This window comes from Heterocephalus glaber, unplaced genomic scaffold (assembly GCF_053883595.1).
Source record: "Heterocephalus glaber isolate CG9 unplaced genomic scaffold, H.glaber_assembly_v1.0 deba00000122, whole genome shotgun sequence".
Lineage (NCBI taxonomy): Eukaryota > Metazoa > Chordata > Mammalia > Rodentia > Bathyergidae > Heterocephalus > Heterocephalus glaber.
Window position 1 is genome coordinate 41,832,824 of NW_028258138.1, and position 25,250 is coordinate 41,858,073.

General features: G+C 32.4%; 1 protein-coding gene across 2 annotated transcripts in view; it reads left to right on the forward strand.

The window, feature by feature from the left end:
• The window catches only part of Epha3 (EPH receptor A3), a 382,701-nt gene that overhangs the window by 300,629 nt on the left and 56,822 nt on the right, over positions 1 to 25,250 (forward strand). For both annotated transcript variants that reach the window (XM_004857918.3, XM_087214069.1), the window contains exons 10-13: positions 3,845 to 3,970; positions 11,087 to 11,272; positions 22,308 to 22,369; positions 24,130 to 24,339. In XM_004857918.3, coding sequence (XP_004857975.1) covers positions 3,845 to 3,970; positions 11,087 to 11,272; positions 22,308 to 22,369; positions 24,130 to 24,339 — 584 coding nt within the window. The remainder of the gene's footprint in view (positions 1 to 3,844; positions 3,971 to 11,086; positions 11,273 to 22,307; positions 22,370 to 24,129; positions 24,340 to 25,250) is intronic.

A 25,250-nucleotide genomic window follows, 5' to 3' on the forward strand; every position in this document is an offset into this window, starting at 1 on the left:
GCTGAAATGCAAAGCGTATCATCAATTTCCTTATTTCCAGTCCTTTGCTAAAATCTAAATAGGAGACTTTTCTCTTTTGTAACTGCCAAGTAAATATAAACAATCTCTGTTTATGTGAAACGCCTTCTCCATTTTGTCAACCAACCAGGAAAGAGTCTTTAGAATAAACTGTTTGTTTTGGAGTTACATGATATCCAGCTGGTGGGAAAGCCAGCACTTTTCTCCCCATTTTAATACCAACCAATTTAGTCCCTTTTAATATTTTCTAAAAGAAATATTCTTTTAGAAAACAAAGTATTTACATTTAGTCAGAAGATTCTTTTTTTTTTTTTCTACTAGTGAAACAAATCATTCCAGGTGTTTTGTTTTTCCAAACTACAGCTCAGCTCCATGTGGCAATTATAAATCAGTGGCTTTAAAAGGAATAGCATGTTCTTATGGAAAGTAGTACAAAAACTAAAGTCAAGCTCACGTGCTCCAAAATATCTCAATACAATAAATGTGGTCTTGTAATCATTACTTTCTTTGGCATTCACTATTGCCGTTGAAAATTGTTTTCAAATCAACATTGAACTTCCTTTCAGCCATTGGATATGGATCTAAAAATAATAATTTTGGTTATAACTCAAGTATAAATCCTGATTTCTTTTTGTTAAGATGGAGAAAGCATATAGTTTCTAAAAAAAAGGGGAAAGAGGAAGACAGAGAGAGACAAAGAGAGACAGAGAGAGTGAGAAATGAAGAAAGAGAGAAATATTTTCCAAAATGTAAATTGATGTGAGATAGAAACTATGCAAGAGTTTGTAGGAGTATTGTGGGTTTATCCATCTAATTGGAGAGTCATTATGGAACAGGTCATAAAACAAGCCAAGGCACTATCTTCCTGATATCAATAACATATCACTCCAGGTTAATTTGGCTACCAACACAAAGGCTTAAAGGAATGAATGAATAAATAATAGGATGCTAATTTTCCTTATTTTCTTGGGCCCACACACACAAAAATACTGTGTCACAATCTCCATGCATAAATTATGGCCATTATATTCTTTTGGATTAAATCTCTTAAAGTATTAGGTGGACAAAAAGTGTAAAATTATCTTTAGAGCCAGGCCATGATGGTGTACTTATTTTATGGGAATTATCAGTCTTACAAATAAGGAGCTTTGATAAAGTTCTGTGTGATAATTTTAAGTAGGCTCCTGTATTCTTCTCAATCTATTTTGCTACTGGTTGTTATGGTGGAGTTTGTTGAAACGTAAGTTATTTTTTTTAATGCATAATATACTTATAATGGAAAAAATACATTTTATTCTAGCTTTAAAAAGTAACATATATGCATGTCATAAAATTTCTGTCTCTCCATACAACAGCTGGTTTATTTCAGACTATTTGGAATTATTTTAAAAAGCTGTAGCTATGAACTATTCCCTTCAGCCTTGTTACAAATCCTATAATATTGCTTCAAAAGGAAAGAAATGTGTTTCACCTCCTAAGACCATGTCCCTTTGCCCTCTCTGCCTGGACCTATTTACATTTTTTGCTCTCCTTAGGGCAACTCAAGCTGGTAAAATGGAAGTATAAATTATTGTGTTTCCACAGAATGAGCTGTAAAGTAGTACAGCTTAACACGTGTGCATGTGTTTATTACCTAGTTTTCATGGCAGAGCCCAGTTACTCTGTATGTTGCCCTTAATTACTGGTGTGAAGGGATTGTGATCCTTATAGCCTGAATCTTCTCATTCTTGGAACCTGTGGGGTGAGCAGTTAAAACTCAGCTGCTAAAGCTCCCCACAGTGAACAAAACATTATTTACCTGGGAGTGAAAAAGAGTCTTTATATTTGTAGTTTTTCCCTCGAATGTCATATAGGTAGGAAAGCAATTCACCTTATTTTAATTAACAAAAGATAATATAATTGATTTAGAAGAGAATGATTGTCAAACATTAAGATTATACATATATTCTCTAGGGTTGACTGTTAATCTAATGCTTTGAAAGCTCCTTTTTTTAAAGCCAGTGCTCATTTAAAATGTTTAAGACACTGTTTATAACAACTCCTTTTATACTTCGTAAATTCTAATTTCACCAGTCTTCCTCAAATTGGTTTTCTTAAGTTTATCAAGGTAAAACTTTTGCGATTATTTACCAAAAAATTCAATTTTACTTTATATTTAAAGTTTTATTTTTTCAACTAGAAGAAAAATGTTAGATTTCCTTTCTGCACAATTAATATACAGGGAAATAAAAATATACCCTCATTAGTGTGAAATGAGTTTTCATCAAAATGTAACAAAATTGATTCAACATTACTACCTACCATATTTTAGTAACTCAGGTTACTTTTATTTTTTTTTTCTCCAAAGCAAGGAACATATGGTAGCTTTCTTTAATCTGTTTCTTGTTTTAAGGGTAAATATTCTGATAGTTAGAAGTCATTTTAGTTTAGTAATAAAGTATAGCAGACCTTTATATTAAAGAATGACTTTGCCATCTGTTTTTGTAAAAAGAGTTAGTGTTTATGAGAAAGAAGTATGCAAATTGATCTGTTAGGTCAAAAGAAATGACATTTATGAACTGAAATTCTCAAGCCAGGAAGCCTCAACAATATTAATAACTGTAAATAAGCATTCTTAAAAGTAAAAATACCAATTAGGGCAATAATCCTGTCATTAACTGAGCAATGCAAAATAATTTAACCAATAATATAAAAAAGATTTACATATAATAAATTTTTTATGATTTATGTTTAGACCTGCTGAGTATCATTATTATGTTTGTAAATTATATCGGTCAGCTTTCCAATTACTGGCACCAAATGCCTGATATACACATCTTCAAGAGGGAAATGGCTTTTTTATCTTATGGCTTCAATTCATGGACAGCAGGTTCCAAGGCAGCAGCATCACTGAATGGCAGAAGAATGGTGTTCAACTCCTGGTACCCAGGAAGCAGAGAGGAGAAGAAGCCAGAAAGAAAGGGGCCAGAGACCAGCAATTATGCCCATGGTTATTTCCCCATGACCTGCTTCCTCCAGTTAAGCCCCACCTCCTAATAGCCCATGGAACTATAAACTCCTCACACTATAATCTCCTCTCCAGGAGTCACTTAATCCACTCAGGTTGACAGTCAAGATACCTGGCACATTAACAATGCTTATATTGCCTTAAATTATGTTGAATAGCTGCACAAGAAGATTTCAGTTGAGAGATAAGAAATGGCATATGTATATAGTACATACCTATGTATATACACACTCACAGCTTAAGCTAGATCTATAATTCCAATGGAGGCTTTTGGTTATGAATGTAAATAAATATAATACAGTATCATACAGAAGGTACACCATTTTATATCCTTTAATTGATCAGCCTATAGTATAACCCTTATACTGCTTTATTAAAATACAGTATTTATGTCATTTTATTTGCATTGTAAAAGATATTTGGTTACTACAGTATTTGTAGAACCAGAAATGAACAATGTCAAAAAACATTAGCACTACAGGTTGTAATTATTAGGCCTATTGAAATTCTGAATTATCTTTCTTCCTAAGATTTGCTTTCTAGGACATCTATTTTTCTTCTAGTGTTTTTGTAGATAGAAACTCATTGTGGTTTCTTTTAAGGTCTTATCATGGAGAATTTTTCTTACAATTTTCAACATTTAGGTCAACATCTCCCTTTCTGTGACATCACAGAATAAACTAATGACTTAAATATAAAGATCAGCTGACGTTATTTGGATGGAGACTTCTTTTAGCTAATAAAATTGTCATAACAGTTGCTCAGTAAAAGTTTAATAAATGTCATGGCAATAATGTCTTTGTTCCTCCCCTTAAACAGTAAAACTGCCAGGTCTCAGGACTTATGTTGATCCACATACATATGAAGACCCAACACAAGCTGTTCATGAGTTTGCTAAGGAATTGGATGGCACAAACATATCCATTGACAAAGTAGTTGGAGCAGGTAAGTAGCCAACCTAGTGTACTAATTACACCAGGCTTAAGTATATTGTAATAAAAACAGGTGTTTTCTTATTTAATGATCAAAGACAGGCAATAAATAAGTGGATTATGTAATGGAATGGAACATTTTCAAAGGTGTCAGACTTAACAGGCTCTCAGACCATGGCTGCCATTTATTTATTGAATTTCAGAGATGGAAGCAACAATGACTCAATCTTCCCATGACTATGCTGATCATGGGTCACAAAGCTGTTAGGCTAAATAGGGATAACAGGATAAAACTGTGTCTCACTTTAATCAAGCCAAACAATAGAAAACTTCAATTTTCAATTTTAAAATCCTCTTTGGAACAACAACAACAAAATAAAATCTTGGTACATAAATTCCACCACAACTATTTTGTATAGTTATTTTAAATAACATAAAATACTTCATTTTAAAATACTTGTTGGACTCGATATAGTGTACTTATTTTTTTCTTTATTTTTCTTTTTTGTCTTTGTTATTTTTACATTTATAGGCTACTTGTTTTAAATTGTCTTTCTATAAATATTTTTCTGTTCCATTCCTCAGTACTCAATCACAGATTTATTAGCAAAACTCTTCCAGTGAATTTTAATGAAGTTGCATTTTCTCAATAAAAATTTCAGATATGTATTAAATAACAGCATTTTATATAATTTCACATAAACACATGAACACCCATAATATATGGCAGTATATACAGCCATAAAACTACTATTCAAAAGTAAAAATGAACCATGCTCAACAATCAAGAGTTTTGCACAGTTATTAAACCCTTTAATGTTGCTCTCAAAGACAAACCAAACTAGTTATGTTGATGCAGGAATTAGAATGAAAGATTGAGAAATTAACTCATTGAATTATGCATAACCTATTAGATCACATTTTATGCAAGTGCTATATTTATATATTTATGACTGATTCTTCTTTACACAAATATGCATGTAATTGCCTCTATTTTTTTATACACCAAAACAGTATTTAAAATTCAATCAATAGTTAGTATGCAGACAGGACAATCTGAGTAATTCATATTATCCAAATAAAATGATAATTTTCTAAAGCTTCTCTTCTAATTTTCCTAATGTCTTATGCTTCTCCCAACTCACATAGGCAGGTAATATTATAATGTGAAACTTGTCCTCATAAAAAGGAATTAGTTTAGGGCTTCTCTTTTTACAAGTTTTGAAAGTGCACCCATTCACTGCACACCTATACTCATCCAATGCCAAACAGATACACATAGATCACTGCTTCATTGGTGTGGTCTGCTTCAGGAGCACAGAGGTCTTCTGCTTGGCTGATTTCAATGTTGCCCCACAAGAGCACACTGTTTTGCAGTGTGGAAACTGCAGTAGCACAAGCATCACAAAGACTTTGCACACTCACCTAGAGTCTGAGGAGAAAAATGAAAAGTCACCGATGCTGAGCCAGTGCCCAGAAGACCTGACAGACATCATTATGAGCTTGAAATCTCTGGCCTTCTGCATTGGTAAAAGACTTAAATAAAAGCTGTCAGTGACAGAGGCAGATATCCAAAACACAGTTATGAGACAAAGCTCACACATTAAAAAGGGTATCATAAATGAGCTAAAGGAAAGTCTTCTACTTACAGGAATCACAGAATAATTCCTGATGCCTATTAAAATTAGAACAGATCTGATTTGTCAGTCTTCAACCATGTTTGTAAAGAATTAGGCAAATAGCCCATATTTGGGGCTTTGAAGCCAATATTCTTATTTGCCACATTAAAAGCAATACACTGTGCCTATTTTATTTGCAAGTAGATTTCTCTTCAATGTTGGTCATACTTCTGGTGGAAGTATTTAACTTAATATACAAACTGAATTCTAGACTACGTTGCTTAGACATTAGAGGGTTTGCTTTACCAAGATAGAATATGGAATCAAAAATTTAAAAACCATCAATTTTTAAATATTTTCCCTTGTACCTTTTAAAGTATGTATATTAACATAATTAATGTGTCTGTATACATTTCTGTGATAGGTGAAATAATAATCAACTCATGCCACCCTCAAAGTAAATTTTTTGTGGTGCTTGGGACTGAACTCCGACCACCTGCATGTTGGACAATGATCTACCACTGATCTGCACCCCAGGCCCTCATGCCAAACTTGTTCTATGGATACAGTTACCTACTTTATATAAACTTCTGAGTTTTAAAAAATGATTTAATGCTTTCAAATGGCTTTGTTTTATGACAAGAATTATATCTCAATAAAATTGTTAAAAATAAAAGTAACAAGGTTATTCATAAAAGTTTAATAATTATGGTATATTGATTAGTAACTATCTTCCATACCTGCCATTCTTAGGCTAACTCTTTCAGCCAGTGATAGTTAATATAATTTCTCTCTCTCTCTCTCTCTGGCTAATTCTCTATTTTTTCTAACAGTTTTTATGTAGATATGTGTTACAGAAACTATACATTATATCCCCAGAAGCATTATACTTATAATGCAAATTATAAGTATAAAAAATTAAAATTGACCCATGAATTAACTCACTAAATTAAATTTCTATTAGTGAGAAATTTGTAATGACTAAAATTCCTACTTTTACTCCTCCATCTAACCACTTTTTTCAATCATGTGTCATTTAACTTTGTCAGAAAATTCAAATAGATATTACTAGCTGTACTTCAACAGCTAAGCAACAAATAGCTGACAATTTCAAGGGCCATAATTTAGTCAATCACAATAGTGCCTTTTTTGTATAGAATTTTTGTTAGGGCTAAGTGACACAGTTTGTGTAGAATACTTAGCTGAGGCACAAACATTGTTCAATATGGATTTTTATTACGTTTCTCTTACTAAGTTAGTAGACGAATAGGCTTTGAGTCTAATGTGGGAAGGTGGTCATTCTATTAAAACACAAATAGACTTTTTTCTATTTTAAAATAAATAAGTGAAGGAAATTGTATTTATTTACTTATTTACTCATCTACTTATTATTTATTTAAGTTCTTACATATTATGGATGTATTTATTGTACTGAGGCTCAAAGGTGGGTCTCGAATTTGGTAAACAAGCACTCTGTCACTGAGCTACATTCTCAGCCTTTCTGTAAGTTTCACATTGTGCATCTTAAATCAAAGTATACTATTCCTTCTCATAAAACATATATAATTAAAAGGAAAAATAAAATGCCACTATTACAATTTAAAGTATTAGCATCTAGTGACTGTAACATTTGTTAGAAATTATACAATTCACATTTTTTTCTCATATGTGCAAAATTAATTGAAAAAATAATAGAAAACTTGGCTACTGGGAATGGTGGGGAATTATATTTGCCCAGGCTTTGTCAACTACCTTAATGTAGTTCTTTTAAATTATTATAAAGAGAATTGAAATACTATTAAGCATTTCTATTTTATATATTGATGACCAATTCTAGTATTTATCTGATGAAGTAGTCATATTAAAATATTGAAAATTTAGCATTACTGAAATACCATTTCTACAAATTTTGAAGGTAGTTATACATGTATGTATGTCCAGGGATACCACTTAGCACAAAAAACCTGTAATTGGCTCGCTTAAAATGTGAAATCTTACCTTTAATCTCCACTGTCAGGTACTCTTAGAAATATTCTCCTTTACAAATATTTGTCCAGAATGACAAGAAAGTTGTTAATACTATCTCTTACATAGCATTTGGCATTTTAAAAAACACTTTTATATTCATTTGTCAGTTTGATATAAACAAACTCTTAAGCAGTAGATAATTTAAGCCTGTTAAGTTGGGTCTGAATGCAAAGAAATAAATAGTAACTTAGAAGTCACTATGTGTTTGGCACTGTTTCAAGTTCTTCACATAGAGTAATTCCTTTGTGTAACAGCCTTAGGAGGTAGAAACAAGTGGTGTACCCAGTTGTAGATAAAGAAAAGGAGGTGCAGAGAGGTAATGACACTTACTTAAAATCACAAAGCTAAATAACAGCAAGGATTACACTCTGAACAATTTGGCCCCAGGATTCATTCTTTTTTTTTTTTTATAGGCTTTTTTTTTGGGTAAATTCTTTTATTGGTACATTGTAGGTATACAACACAATTACATTTCTCATTGGGAATTGTACCTTTACATGATGCATCTTAGTCCTTATTTTTTCCCCATTCCTACCCCTCCCTTCACTCCCTCCACACTTCCCTATTTACAAAGACTTTATTTCCATTTTTTCCATTTCTCATCATTTTTCCTTTCCCTTCTTTCCTTTCCTCTGCCCCTCCCACTACCCCTACCCCTTTGGACCTTTTCTTCCTATTTTGCATTATTGATTATTCATTCTAATCATTGGTACATTTTAGGTATGCAATATAATGACATTCATCATTGGAAATTTGCACCTTTACATAGTCTCTCTTGGTTCTTATTTTTCACCCTTGCCCAGCCCTCCCTTCAACCCCTCCATTCCTCCCTATTTACAAAGATTTTGTTCCTATTTTTCCATTTTCTCATATTAATCCCATTCCCTTCTATCCTTTCCCCTAGCCCTCCTGCTTCCTTCCCCTTTGCCCCTTTTCTTCCTATTTCACATTACCTATTATACATTTTAGTTCTTGTTTACACTTTCAGTTTCTCACACCAGAGAAACTATTTGGTATTTATACATGTGTGTCCTATTTATTTCACTTGAGTATCGCCTCAATGTGCATCCACTTAGCTATAAATGTCTCTAATTTCTCATTTTTTATGGCTGAGTAGTGCTCCATTTTATTTAAAAAAAAAACACACATTTTCTTTATCCAGTCTCCAGTTGATGGGCATTTGGGTTGTTTCCAAGTTTTAGCTATCACAAATTGTGCTGCTATGAACATGGGTGCACATATATCACTGTGGTATGATTCTTTTAATACTCTGGGGAAGATTCCCCAGCAGTGGAATAACAGGGTCAAATGAGACTTCCAGTCCTAGTTCTTTGAGGTATCTCCATGCTGATTTCCACAGTGCTTGCACCAGTCTACACTCCCACCAGCAGTGGAGCAGGGTTCCTCTTTCCCCACAGCCCCACCAGCATTGGTTATTGGTTGATTTCATGATAGCAGCCATTGTTTCTGGAGTAAGGTCTTTTAACCACAGCCCTGTACTTTCTCTTCTGTGAACTGCTAGGTTATAAGTCACTAATTCTTGGTAGTATTTGAATGCAAAACATAGTTCTTTATACCATGTTCACTCATGCTAAAGGTAGGTAGAACTTTCAGAAGATGCAGAAAATGAGCGAGTTCTTAATGAAAATCTTTTTATGTAAGATTTGTTCAAACTTAATATTTACAGAAAATGAGCTGGGGTTCCCTGGCAGTGTTCAGAAAACCCTGGGAAAGAAACTCTTACTCTTGCTTACAGATTCTAACTTCATGCTATAACTTCTAATATTCCCATATTGCAAAGACATATTCTCAACTTCTACTCCCCAATTCTCCTCATAACCCTAAGGAATAAGGTAGCTGCAGTCACTTAACAGTTTCTCTGCTTCCTCAAAGGGAAGCAATTTGTCTTTCCCTGTTTAAGTTTGTTTCATAGTGTCTTCATACTGTTGCCAGTCGATGAATATTGTTAAACAAATGCTTGAGTATCTGCTTTTGGACTTTCAGAGACTTTGAGAACTTACTATACATTGTGAGTCACTGCTTGGCAAAGAGCAATGAGATTGGGTACCTGAAAGAATTGTCAGAGGGAGGGGGACTCTAGCTTCCCAGGGAGAGGCAAGTCAACTTTAGTCATAGAGTTGGCAAATTGATAGCACATCATGCTATATTTGTCAATCAAACGACTTACTTGGATCAATAAATAAAACAGTAAATATAAAAAATAGATAATCATACACTTGTCTCTGGCTGACACATAGAGTATGAGGCTCATAGATAACTCACAGTGAGATGAGAGCAAAAATTGTTTTTCTTTTATAGGGAACCAAAACATTAGTTGTGTAATTATTCCTAATATTTCAGAAAAAAACCTCCTATCTAATACGAAGCCTATTGTTTGAACATGATACAAAACAGGTCTGATAATCCACATGACATTTGTAGTTCTTCTGTGGACAAGGGACAGTCTATGGTCATTACTACTTTGAGGCCATTATTATGACAGCCAAAGATAAGAGAAATGAATGAAAGCTTAAATTCTTTTTTTGGCGGGGTACTGGGGATCAAACTCAGGACCTTGTGCTTGAGATGAGGCAGCCGTTGGCACCACTGAGCTAAATCCCCGGCCTGAAAGCTTAAATTCTTGTGAAAGACTGATGAGTAAATTTTTTCAACAACAATGTTTATGAAATGTACTTCCCATCTAGTTCTAGGCAATTTTATATTAGTAGGGTTAGAATATTCAAGAATCAGCAACACTCTAGTCTCAATTAATTCTGGATAAATTTCATATTTATAACTGTTTATTGAGGATATTGAATCAAATAGCTCCACAGCGATTTTTAAGATAAGACACACTGCTTTATTTGATACTGTTACATTATCATACTCTTCTCAGAAGTGCAGAGAACTTTATAGATAGTGTGTCAATAATGAAAAATACCAAAGCTCCAATAAAATAAATTGGTAGCAGATGCTTTCATTCTCATTTTTATAGTCTAAGTATAAAGCCAAATTATACTCCAATAAAAAGAGAATAGTTACAAACAGCTGAAACTTAATCCAATATTCAACTTATTAATACCTGGGATAGCCTGCTGATTACCCTGAGATAATGATAGCTATGGTAGCTATGAGAACGAGGGGTAAAATACCTGCTAGGTCAAGCTTTCAATTCTCTCTCTCTCTCTCTCTCTCTCTCTCTCTCTCTCTCTCTCTCTCTCTCTCTCTCTCTCTCCCTTTTCATAGTGTGGTGCTTTAAAATATAATTCTCACAAGATCCATTTTCCACCAGGATGTGGATATCCTGAGGTTGCCTATGTAATTTTAAACTGTCATCTTCTAAAATCATTTGGAGGACTACAGTGTACATCTTCCAGGTCAAGGGCTATTTGAAATGTAAATATTGAAAAGAAACAGTAGCTACCCACCGATGCTTTTTTATTATATAATTCCTTACATTTTGCTGTTCTTCATCCTGGCAGGTGAGTTTGGAGAGGTATGCAGTGGTCGTTTAAAACTTCCTTCGAAAAAGGAGATTTCAGTGGCCATCAAGACCCTTAAAGTGGGCTATACAGAAAAGCAAAGGAGAGATTTTTTGGGAGAAGCCAGCATTATGGGACAGTTTGATCATCCCAACATCATCCGACTAGAAGGAGTTGTTACTAAAAGTGAGTAAAGTCTTAAGATCTGCTTCTGTGTATGTTGAGTGCAAGTTGTTTAAACACAATCCCAATCATAAGTATTTGGGGCTGGTGTGGTGGCTCATGCCTGTAATGCCAGCACTCTGGGAACTGAAGCAAGGAGGACTGCAAGTTCAACCAGCCTGAGGAATTTAACTACTTAGCTATATTATCTCAAAATAAAAAATTAAATAAAGGCCTTGGGATATAGCTTAATGTGAAGGCTCTAGGTTTAATCCCCAGTACTTCCATTAAAACTAATTTTTTCACATGTTTAACCAGTTCTAACAAAACTAAGAGTTCAGATTAATATGTCTTTCTTTGACAAGTAGTATATGGAATATTATATATATATATATATATATATATATATATATATATATATATATGTTAGATGTTGGGCTTTTTAAAGATATGCAATTTAAAGATAGCCAAGAAAAATTTTTGGAGAACTTTCGGGTATGCAGGATAGCAAGGAAAAACAGTGACTCAGTTTTAACAGGAACTCCCAGCTAGCTGCCTTTTCTTTATTCTTCACTAGTTTCATTTAAACTCACAAATCTTTACCCTTTCTGTCCCCCCCACCATCTTTAGTAAAATTATAGGAGTCTTGAGAATGCTTCTGAGCTGTAAAGATTGGGATCACAGAAGGCCCAGGGCTTTTTCTTGGTTCTCTGTCTATTTAAAATAGCACTGATCTAGGCTCCCAGGTGGATTCATGATGGCTCTGGGGAAACTGGCTTACCGCCCATGATAGAGATCAGAATTTATTTCCATGATGGTTTCTCCAGCCAGGCTCAAAAGGGATCCTGAGAGGCTGATCTGTGATTTTTGGCTCCAGTCCCAATGAAAACCTCTTGAGAATGTTCTGGGACTATTTTCCTCAAGATTTTGGAGCACAGGATGACGAATAAGTGAAATTGGCAGCAAATTCCATACAGTGAAAGACAACATATGGCAGGGAATTTGGCATCCTTTAGGGGATAATTCACTGGCACCATATTTACATATTCTATGGTTAGCAACAGACATTATTCATTATATTTTTCACATTATTAGTTTTCTTTAGGATTACATAAAGTTCTTTCCAAATGGCACTAATATCTATTCTCACTTAAGTGTGACTAAAAAGGCATTTCCTTCTTCACAAGAACATGGTATAATTGAAATATATTTTGATTTCTTTTTGAGTTTTTATATAAAATAGAATTGATTACTTGATAATGTTGAATGAATTATGAGTTTTTATATAAAATAGAATTGATTACTTGATAGTGTTGAATGAGTTAATAAATTGTATGTCCATGTTTTTCTTAATTTTTAAATTTGTATTAGCGCATGCTTGCATTACATAATGTTCACATTTCTTGTGTGGACTTGGGACTTGTACATAATACATCTTAATTCTCTTTTCAATCCCCTCACCCTCTCCTCCTTCCCTCCTCCCTCATCTCTTGATCCCCTTCCCATTTGAGAAACATCTCTGTCCATGCTTCCTACTACTCATATTTTATTTTGCTTCCTTTATGGTTTTGATTTCATATATAAGAGAAACCATTGATATTTAAGTTTGTGTGTCTGATTTATTTCACCTAACATTATGGCCTCAAGTGCATCCATTTTCCTACTGTTCAGTCATGTACATATTAAACTCAGGCCATATTAGTAATAATAGTGGAATATTTTCTGATTAAAATATATTTGTTTCAGTTTTTAAATGAATAAAAATCCTAATAGCAGTGGTAAAGATTGGGAAACTGTATGAATCCATTGTTCCTTCAGGGAAAACCCATATTATTTTATGTGCATGGGGTCTCATGGAGCTTTTCGTGTCATTTGGTCATTGATATCCATCATGGCATCCTGTCTAAGCAGTTGTCCTTCAGATTTGAAGGTCCTACTGAAGAGAAAAACTTCATTCATTCTCAAGTTTTTGTTGTTGTTCATTATCTTTTACTAGTGCATATTTGCAATACATAACAAATGTAATCATCATGAGGAATTGGCACATATACTTATCACATCTTACCTTTTCTACTTTCCCTTCCTTCCTTTCCATCTTCCCCTATCCCCAGATTCCTTTCCCTTCTCCACAAAGTATATCTCCCTGTTTCTCATTTTTCTTTTATTTGCCCATTTTTGTAATTCTCAATTTTTACACATTTCCTTTAAAGAGCGTTTATTTTATATCTAACAATCTAACATTGTCCTCCTTTTCTGGAGGAGTGTGACCAGGCCCCTCTCTAAGGAATGGGGGGCTTCTCTGAACAAAAAAGATAACATGGCTTGTTGATTTTTATTTTTTAATTACATTTATTGGTACATTTTAGGTATATAATATGATGACATTCACTACTGAGAATTTGTACCTTTACGTAATATATTTTGGTTCTTATTTTTTCCCCATTCTCCTGCCCTCCTATCAACCTTCCACCCCTGCCTATTTACAAAGACTCTTTTTTTTATTTTTCCTTTTCTCGTATTTTTTCCTTTTCCTTCTTTGCTTTCCCCTACCCCTTCCACTTCCCCTTCCCCTTTAGACCTTCTCTTCCTATTTCGCATTATCTATTATACATTTTGATCCTTATTTACACTTTCAGTTTCTCACACCAGAGAAACTATTCGGTATTTACACGTGTGTCCTATATGATATATGTGCACCATGTTTATAGCGGCACAGTTTGTATTAGCTAAAACCTGGAAACAATCCAATTGCCCTTCAACTGGAGATTGGATAAAGATTTTTTTATAAAAAATTTTTATTTAAAAATTTTTAATAAATTTTTGTAACAGCCACAAAGAATGAGAAACTAGAGACATTTATGGCTAAATGGATGCACATTGAGGCCATACTTTCATTTCTTGATTTTAAGAAATATTTCCTAACAACTTGACTATAGCTAGGCATCCTTCAAATTTCTGGAGAGAATTACCTTTAACATCTGAAACAAAATCTGAACTCTCATAAAAGGGCAAGGATAGCAACTACAATAGAACCTGAATCATAGTAAGTAATTTACTGATGTTGAGAAATCAGATATGATTGATATTTAATGAGTGAAAGTTGGAAGCAAAGGAGGGAAGGTGACAGAAGGAGAGAGGGAAGAAGGGAGGGAGAGAAGGGGGGAAGAAAGAAGAGGGAAGCAGTGTCTTCTATCTATTGTCTTTTTTTTTAGTGTTTGAGTAAATTAAGTTGAATGCAATTTTCAAAATTCAGTTATACAACAGCTGCATTACCCAGGGAGAGAAGGAGCAAATGAATACATTTAGCTTGGATACAATCACCCCCTAACATTTCCAACATCTATAACTTAAAAAAAATAGATACAAGTTATTAGCAAACTAAATATTAGTTTTCAATTTAAGCTTACTTATAGGATCTATTATTTTATTCAGCATGAGTTTAATTTTTGTCCCCAATGTTATGAAGCATTAACTACAATATTATAAAACAAAATTCAAGATAAAAATGTAGAATAAATTCATTAAGAAAGCAATAATCTGTAAAAGTTGTAGATATTATACATTAAATATCTTATTCAACTCTGTTTCTGTAAAATTATAATACATGGCTACTGCCTTAGAGTGAGTTTTAAATTTGATATGTCTCCCTGGTCAAGTAAGTATATAAGAATCTGACAAATCTAAGTATATAAATCCCAGTCATCTCATATATTGTAAACATAATAAAGTAGTAGACCTTGAATTAGATTTTGAACTCCTGAATGGCATATTTAAAAGCTCTAAGTCTGGCACCCTGTAATAACAAGTAGAAAATTCTTAAGCGAATATGTTGCATTTAAAACAAATATGACAATTTTGTCTCCAAAATAAGTTATTCATTCTATTCTTATTTTATTATCTGAAATTGATGATTTTGAAAGATCCACACATAAACAACTAGAATGATATGCAGCTTATACTTTAATAAAAAGTTTTATTTAATAAATAAGCATTTATGTGTATAGATTAATAATCACTGGGTCTAAAATCAAATTCTAACTTAGCATTACTGGTTGTGAGAGCTCTTGTAAATCAAATTAATCATAGGTACTTCTTCACATGAAACAGAACCAACAGGACTACTTTGCTGTTTTCAGATTCATTTAACATGAGATGAGATTATTGAAGAATATAGTAAGTTCCAAAAAATTATATAAATCTATTTTACTGGTTCTGGTTGATGTGAACATATTACCAATTAAAAATCTGGGTATATAGAAGAAAATTCTTGAAAATAAATTCTTGTGAGTTTTTATTTTTCTTGCTCAAAGAAAATTCTTTTTATTATTGTTACTCTGTACTTGGAAATACTAGGTCTATTGCAGTGTTTCATTTTCAAACCCTTTAGAGAAAGCCCTTTATTAAATCATTATTTTCACTTATCTGAATCCAGCCATAAACTACTTAAATGGTATGTGTTTTAGCCTGATGGTCTTAAACAAGAGAAGGTGATAGAGTCTGTGATCTTCAAAGTAGCAGAAAGCTGCAGCATAGTCTGCTCAGAACTAGGTACTAACATGTGTTATCAATTTAAGTTAAACTTCAAAAGGATGGAACTTGTTTTTAGCAAATGTTTTATATTTCTGCCATCACACCATTAGTTAAATTATGTTCAGACTCCAGCAGTAATTTTCACTGGCAACATTTTTACCTAGTGAAATAGTAGGAATTACAGTGGACCCTTGAGTTACAACTGGCCTGAAATACGAACAACTTGTGTTACAATCAGAATTTTAGTTTTAACTTACAAACAAAGTCTTGAGTTATGACCTGAATGCTGACTGCTTGTGCTTCAAGATGGTCTTAGATCAGATTTAATCCTTAAAAAGTTCTGGAAGGAACCGTAAAACATCCTTTGTGGGATTAATTAATTAATCCTTTGTGGGATTTAATGAGAAATCCTGAGGGATTATCTAAGAACACTGAGATCTGCCTGTATTCAGGAGAGAGACTTTGAAGGCTATGCAGAGGAGTCTGAGCCTTCAATTGACCAACTTGAGTTACATCCAGGCCTGAGGAACGAATTGAGTTCATAAGTCCACTGTATACTAGATGAGAATAATGTAATTTTTCTGGAAATTAAAAAAATATTATCATCTAAGTCAACTATAACCTTGCATTATTTAGGAAGGTCATATAGTGAAAATTAAGAGGAATTTTTCATAATTAAAAGATATGTTTTCATGTGAGTGTCCATGTTTCACCAAAGGATTAGATATTGATTTGCACTTTCTTATTCCCTGAACCTAGAAGGAAACATGGGAATAAGATGACAGACTTCAGAAGCAATAATCCTTGTTATTTCCTGTCTGTTTCTAAAAGATTTCTTCTGCACTTATCTGAAAAGCAACATACTTCATATGACTTTCTTAGTAGAAAATAGATTTGTTGTGCTTGTTTTACTAATAATTTAGAAATAATTTGCTAGAATAACAAAGTTTAGAAATTATGGTAATACAATTTGTTCTTATATGTTTATAATCGAAAAACTAACAAAGGGATACCGCATATAATGCCAGCATTCTGAGAGCCTGAGGCAGGAAGATTGCAAGTTCAAGTCCAGCCTGGGAAACTTAGCAATTTAGCAAGACCTTGTCTCAAAATAAAAAGTGCATGCTGTATTTATTAAAAAAGGACTATGGTAATATAGGTCAGAGCAAAGACCCTGGGTTTAGTTTTCAATAATGTAATCAATCAATCAATCATTCAATAAATCAATCAACAAATGAGTTCTGAGCATGTCTATTTATATGCCCACATCAGTTCAATTAGAAAAATTTCTATTCAAAATATTAGAGAATAAAATAAGGAAAGAAATACTGTTTTTATATATTCAAGAGCTTTTATTTCTTTTTCACTGTCTGCTATGATTCTTAGGTGAATTTGCCACATTTGAATTATAAGAGGATGTGGTGTGGTGTGTATTTTCTTCATTTCTATAAACTAGATAATTTTTTAATAATTTGAAAGATTAAATTCAAAATAACAAAATTTGTTAGACCATGATTTGCATGTGCCCAAAGACATTTTATATAGCACTGGTTTACACAATAACTGTTCTAAAAGAATAAGACAAAAAATAATGTATTTGTTTAACAATTCTCATGGTATTGCTAATCCTGTACAAACCTTTGCAGAAATATCCCTAAAGAGGCTACTGATATCCCTTCTGATATCAAGTATTATTACAAGTAAAATAACACGTTATTGTGATCCATAAAATTCAATAACAGAGTGATCAAAAAGCTGTATTTAGAGCCAGGGATTTAGCTTAGTGGCACCGTGCCTGCCCCACAAGTGCAAGGTCCTGAGTTCAATCCCTGCTATCAAAAAAAAAAAAAAAAGGTGCATTTAGTAATATATGCAAAGGGCACCGTGACGGAGTTGTTTATTCCAATAATTCACAGAATTAAATATTTAAATATTTTCAACGATTTACAACATTGATAGATAAAAAGAAAACACATCTCAATAGGTGCAAAAATAAATTACCTTTTGGGGTTTAAGTTTCTTTTTTTTGTTTTTTTGTTTTTGTTTTTTTGTTTTTATACTGGGGATCAAATTCAGGACCTTGCCTTTGCGAGGCAGGCTCGGGCACCACTGAGCCAAATCCCTGGCCCCGAGGTTTAAGTTTTTAACAAAATATACATAGAAAATATGTATGCCAAATAAAGGTATGCCGAATTGACCAAAGAAGAACAAAAAAACTAAAAATATTATAGGCAATAGTAAAATATTAGTAATATTTCTTTTAAAGTTGGAACTAGAATCCTGTTATCATCACTTCTATTCAATATTATATTAAATATCTTAAACTTTACAATTAGACATAAAAATAAAAGGCAAAAAGCTTGAAAAGATTAAACACAAAACTGACCCAGTAAAATTGATCAGCATCTTCATATTACTATAAACATTACTTGGACTTACTGTATGACTTAGCTTTGACTGGAAGAAGGAAAAGTAGAATTAAGTTATTGTTATATTAACTCTTATTTCAATTTTAAACAAATTTAAATATTTTAAAATAACCTGAATATTGAGTATTCTATGTGTTAAGATTGAAAGTATAATTGGGAAAGGAAAATTTGAAGATAGTGTTTCTCAGCCTGATTTTTGAAGAAAATTGTTCTTAGCCAGTCTGAAATAAGGGCCATAATCTAATCACTTGTAACTAGCTCACTGGTAAGTAGTGGACTTATAATTACAGATATATGAAATTGGCCCCTGTCTCCTTAGCCAAAGAACAGTAGATTTAACACTGTTCGTTACAACAGGGTAATGTCTTGATTAAAATGGAATTTGGAAGACATTGCCCTGTTTTTTTATAATGACTTAATGAGAAACTCACAGAAAATCCCATAATTCCATGTATTAAAAAATTTCAACCTTCTAGATTTTCAATCTTTTAGTTATATATATAACTGAAACATTTTTTCTCATCAAAGATGATTCAAGTCTTCTGTCTTCTGAACAGTGAAGTAATTTTTGTTAATTTTTTTTTTTTTTTTGCTTCTACCCTGATTCTGATTACATTCTACTAGACTGGAAGATGCTAAGGTCAAAGATTTTGATTTCATAGGCCTCACTCATGTCTGTTTAATTCTTTCAAAACTAAAATGTAGGGTGTTAGATTAAAATTACTGTTATAAGTAGAAGGCAATAACATTTCCTGCAGAAATGGATAAAATTTCAATACTTCATAATACTTTAATGATTTATAAATATTTTGTTTGAATATAAATGTTTTAACCCCCAAAATAACTTTTTAAAATTGCAAAGAAAATATTTTAATTACTGACTATGTATATATTTATATCACATTATTTTGCTCTTCTGTTTAGAGAAAGTGTCATTAAGAAGATTGCAGTGAAATGCTCAGGGCTGAATCTGGAATTTAGACATTTTGAATCACATTTTGCTATCAAGTAGTGATTTAATGATTATAAATATCTCTCATCCACTAGGGATATTTGGGGAAAGTGAACTGATTTTAACAGACTTATTTGGTTCTCTTTGTTTTGTGAAGATTACCATACCATCTTTACTCAGAAATCAATTTAAGAATAAAAGCACAATTCCACTACAGATTTTGTTTTACTTATTTTTGGTGTCATTTTATTCCAGCCAGTCATATCACAGTACTTCCATTGAGTTTAGCATGTACACCCAGACACATTTTGCAGTTGGTCTCTCAAAGCAGTGAATAAAAATAGGCTGTCTTGAGAAAGTTCATCATTTAATTTGTAAATCAAAATACAGATGAAGTATTAGGCACACTAGACTGCCAATGCATTGCACAATCGGCAAATGACCTGATATCTTATAAATAATTTCCCACTATATTTAATGCATGTTAGAACTATCTCTTCACCACTATTTAAGAAACTCCTTTTCTATAACCATATTTATCTAAATTAAGATCATAAGGGAGACTCTAAAATAGAATGTTGTTTACCAATGTAGATTACTTGTGATTCTGTTTACTCTTTGAACATTTGGTTTGCAGGATCTTTGAACTTAATGCAAAGCACATTTTCAGACTTGCCCACCTTAACTGATCTGTTTACAAATATCTAAATTATAGAGTTAAATGCAGCCTGATCTGATTTATGAATGGTCATGGGGCTTTGCCTTAATTGACTGGTTTGACATTTTAGCTACTTTTATTTCCTCTGCCAAACATTCTACTAGACATGCTAATGACAAATGAATTAGTCATATGGCTGAGAGCCAGAGAGAAATAGTGATAAGCAAATGTCTGAGAAGTACACAAATGTAGTAACTTGGAGTATGAGGAAAACTATCTCTGACTCCACTTGAAGTATACATTGAATTTTGGCAGCATGTTATTCTTCCCAGAATTTTGTTAAGAAAGGAAATTGACACTGATGATGGCCTATAAAGTACATGCATATACAAGATTTCATTTATTCATTCACTCATTCATTCATTTTAGTTCAGGCCAGGTCTCTGGGAATAGTAGTTCAGGAAACATCAGAGGCTCCAAGGCAAGAGAGATTTTTCTGTTTCCTTGAAAATATTGCCCAAACTACATTTAGTTAGAGTTTGAAAAAAGCAAGTTTTAAGACTCAATAGTTTTGGCTAAGATGATTTTTCAGATATTACATCAGCTAGTTATATGTGATGTTGCACCTAAATAATATAAAAAAGCAGTGTCTTAATGGAAATAGATCAATGTGTCAGTTAATATAACATTTGAAATTATTGGGGAAATTCTATAGAATTTAAAGGGTTTTTCTCCTCAATAAAAAATATATACACTCTATGATGTATTCAAGTTACTAAATTTATAAGTGTAACCTTCCTGGTATCGATCCATGATTTGCAAGCAGTATAAATTAAGAGTTTTCACATATAAAAGGAAAATAAGCTATTTTCTAGCATCAAAATGGCAAACCTACCCTCATAATATAGAAGGTACATATGAGGAAAGTTTATAAATCTACTATATAGTTAGACATACGTGAATGATTTTTAAAATCTATTATTTCAAAGTCTTTCAAGAATTCTCCATTAAAACTCAGTCTTATGGACTTGGAAGAAGAACTATTTTCTCTTAATTGGAAGGATTTATAAATAAACAACATAGTAATAATACAGTAAAGCTCTGTAATGTGGTAATCCACCTCAGCTTTAAAATAGGAGAGAGCCATATCTAGGATCTGCTCAATTACTAGCTAATTGTGTGACCCAACAAGTTGCATAAATTTACAATGCTTTCAAGTGAAAAACACCAAAGTGTGACTAATGAATATTATCAAAGCATAAAGATCAGTAAGGATGAAGTCATAGAACAAATGTCAAGTACCTAATGCAATGTTACAAAATTTTAGAGATGGGAAATTTTACTAACATTTACTATATATCACAAACATTCTCTAATTTTTGAAGTGCTTTTCATTACTCCTTCCCTAGTAATTATCATAATGTATATACAGTTATGGTTCAGCTTTGTTTATATAACGTTATAGTGCAAGAGCTGGTTAAAGTGCTACAGTTTTCAGAGTCATTTTAATTCAAACTAGTCTAAATGCTTGCCATGAAACAACTAATTATTTACTATGATTAAACATTTGTTTTATTTTTAGCTATATATACATATATATACTTAGCATCTTTTTGGCTGATGCTTTTTCATATTTTAAATGTTTCTCTTAGTGACAGCATAGTGTATGTATGTAGCAACTTTTGGCTTAATAACTTGTTAGCTGTATAGTACTGTGGAAAGTTAATCTCAATGTCTCAATTTTTCTCATGTATAAAATGTAAATAATAAGTTAACATATCTAATAATCGATCCTATATTTTGCACATAATAATTACCATATTAGCACATTAAATTGCTGGATTGAAAGGCTTAATGTTATCTAAGGACACATTTCCAAATGATTACTACAATTTATTTCCCATAGCAATTTTAATTTTAGTTTCATTTTCCTTTTGAACATAATATGGGCTTTAGAATTGAAACTATGTAAAAAGATTATTATTGTCTTGTTTTGTACAACTGTCTTCTATAATCTATAAAGACAGGGATTTTGATTTACTTGTTTCTCTGTAACCTGCATGAAAGAGAATATGTAATAGATAGCCCTATAAATATCTACAGTAAGAATACATGAAGGTTGAACTCTTGACTCCATCTAGGACTTGAAGGCAAAGTACCTGAACTTGAAAGTTAGTTAAGGTGCAACTAAAGGAAGAAAAAGTGTACATTTGTGTTCATGGAAAACCATGTCAAACAGGCCAACTCAAATTGTTATGAACCTTTGTTCTGGAAAATAATCTCCAATTTTCTTCTTTCAGTTTCATTTTCTATTGAACTCTAGGTTTTGTTCCTTTGTTTATTTTTGTAATTGCAACTTTGTAAACTTAGGAGGACAGGGAAAGATCTTACATCTTTGTGTTAATCAAGTGTATCAAAATGTATTATATACTTTCATAGCATGGCATTTGTTGAACTATACTTATGATGTGTTGTTTACCGTATACCTAGGTAAGCCAGTTATGATTGTCACAGAGTACATGGAGAATGGCTCCTTGGACAGCTTCTTACGTGTAAGTGAAATATGTACACATACACATACATATGTATGAGTGAGTTGCTGAAAACATGAGGAAGGCTTTGCAATACTGTGCCAAGCAAAAATCTAACTGTCAAGTATAACTGAAATTTTCTGGGACTAAATAGGAACAACTGTTACACTACATTTTCTGCATGATCTTAATGTTAATTGTTTAATTTTTTAATGGACAAATTTCAGGCCTTTCTATTCCCCAGATTCACATCAGTTAAATAAAACGAAACATAAAAACCTCTAAAGCAAGATATAAATAACTTTTATGTACGAAAGAAATATTCTCTTCTCTTTATTTAATGTAACCTCAGTCTGTGATAAGATGGACCATCTATATCTCACGTAGTACTATCTACTAAGAAAATGTACATGTTTTGTAGTACTGAAGTATATATATATATATATTCCCATTTGAGGGATATAATTCTGGTGATACATATACTAAAATTCTTTAAATTTAGAATATTTGCATTTTTTATATTTAATAGATTTTTTAAAAATTTCAATAAATACTATGTTCAAAGAAATACCAAGAGTTTATATCCTCCAAGACACTATGAATCACGAGTCACTGCAGAGGATAAGCAAAGACATATGCCCTGTTCTCAAGGTGTTTTTCTTTTCTTTTTTTTTTCTTTTTTCTTTTTTTACACATCTTTATTTTCATTGGTATATGTCTGCAGTACACATTGACTATATTCTTAATGGGGAGTTGTGACATGTACATATACATCTTAACTATTTTTAATCCTCTTCCTCTCCTCTTCCTTTCTGCCTCCCTCTGTCTTTTGGTCTTTTTCCCCTTTGCAAAACATCTACCTCTCATTTCCTATTATCTTCCTTTTATTTTGCTCTTTACTTATATTTTGTGTTTCTGATACAAGAGAAACCTTGTGATATTTAAGCTTATATTTAGTACTTTATATATTGAAAAAATAAATGATTGATAACTAAATACATGATAGATAAAACATAATACAATTTATAGTCAGGGAGAAAAATTCTTTTTCTAAGGATGAAAAAAATGATATATTTTATTTTAATATTCATGAACCAAATATAATTTTTAGTTGTAAACAATTTCACAAACATTTTTAAAACATTTTCCAAATCAAGTGATTTTAACTATTATCATAACTATTCTTTTAACATTGCTTTTATAGATATATTTAGATGTGGAATTTTATATTGATATATTACCTTTACATTTCTGTTTTAAATGGATTGGAAGTTCTAAATCCAAGACTGATTTTTTCTCCTTTTCTTTCTCCTTTATAACCTACAATTCAGGGTTTAGTAGAAAAACATAAATTCAATAAATATTTTTACTAATTGTGAACTAATTATTTATGATTAATAATTAAAAACAGTACATACATTATTTGAAGAAAGAAGAAAGAATAAATATCCCATCAAACAAATGTAATAACAAGCTGAAATAGTTATAAGACCCATTTCATTTCATGTTGTTTTGTTTTTTACCTTAATGTTTTTGCGCAGGAGGTTGTATACCATAGAAATATCAGGAAAATCTGACTTTTGAATCTCCTGATGATTACATGATATTAGCTTTGTTTTATTTTTATGTCCATTGATCCACATATGTTGTTAGTCTTGAGTGCTTGAGCTAAAATATGCATAGTCAGCCTTAGTAGAACAGCCTTGTTGAGATTTTAAAGGAAAAATATATTTCAGGCTATTAGAAACATATCTTAATTGTACATTGGAAATGATTTGCAGAAACATGATGCCCAGTTTACTGTCATCCAGCTTGTGGGGATGCTTCGAGGGATAGCGTCTGGCATGAAGTATCTGTCAGATATGGGTTATGTACACCGAGACCTTGCTGCCCGCAACATCTTGATCAACAGCAATTTGGTGTGTAAGGTTTCTGATTTTGGACTTTCACGGGTTCTAGAGGATGATCCAGAAGCTGCTTACACAACAAGAGTGAGTAAGATGGATTTTCCCTTCTTTTTAATCTTTACATTCCATCTTATGTCATGTGAACCCTGAATAAGTAGAAATCATGAATTCAAATGCTTTTCAGTTGTGCTTTCCACTGAAGGAAACTTCTCTAAAAATTAAAATATTATTACTCACTATGGGAAACACAGATCACTGTTTAAATGTTAGCTTACTTAACTTTCCTCACTGCTGGCATGAAATACCTGACCCCCACAACTTAGAGGAAAGGTTTATTTTGGTTCCCAGATTATAGGGATCTCAGTACAAAGGCAGCTGGCTCTAAGACAGAACTACGTGGTAGAAGGACATAGGTGGAAAAAAGCTATTCACATCATGGCATCCAGGAAGCAGACAGAGGGTGAAAGGAAAATCTTGGAAGGGAAAGATAACTTCTGGGCTGCACGGTGACTCGCCTCTTCTTAGCAGACCCCGCCTTCTAACAGCAAGGCAAGTATAATGCTCCAAAGTCTCATCATCTTCCAAAACCCTGCCTATGAGCATATCAGGCTCTTTGGTGACATAAACATGATGTAAACCATAACAAAAAGAGTGTGACAATTTTAAATATGAAATAGTGTACTTGGTTTGTGAATCTTTTATTTCCAATTTTTCTTTCTCTCTCATATATAAACAAGAGTGAATAATTATTAACATAGATTATCTGTAGCTTCATTTTGTACTATTTTCTCATTAGCAATATACCTCTTAAAGATATTTCACTGTTAAATTTTTTTTTTCTTTTTAGCAGCATAATGTATTGTTTTTACTTTTTATCATTTTTACGCCAAATTCTAGGGAGCAAATATTACTAATATGGAGTTTTAGTATTTTACATAAATGCATAAGTGATACATCCTGCATTCACAAATATGTGGTCCTGGTGATTTTCTTAT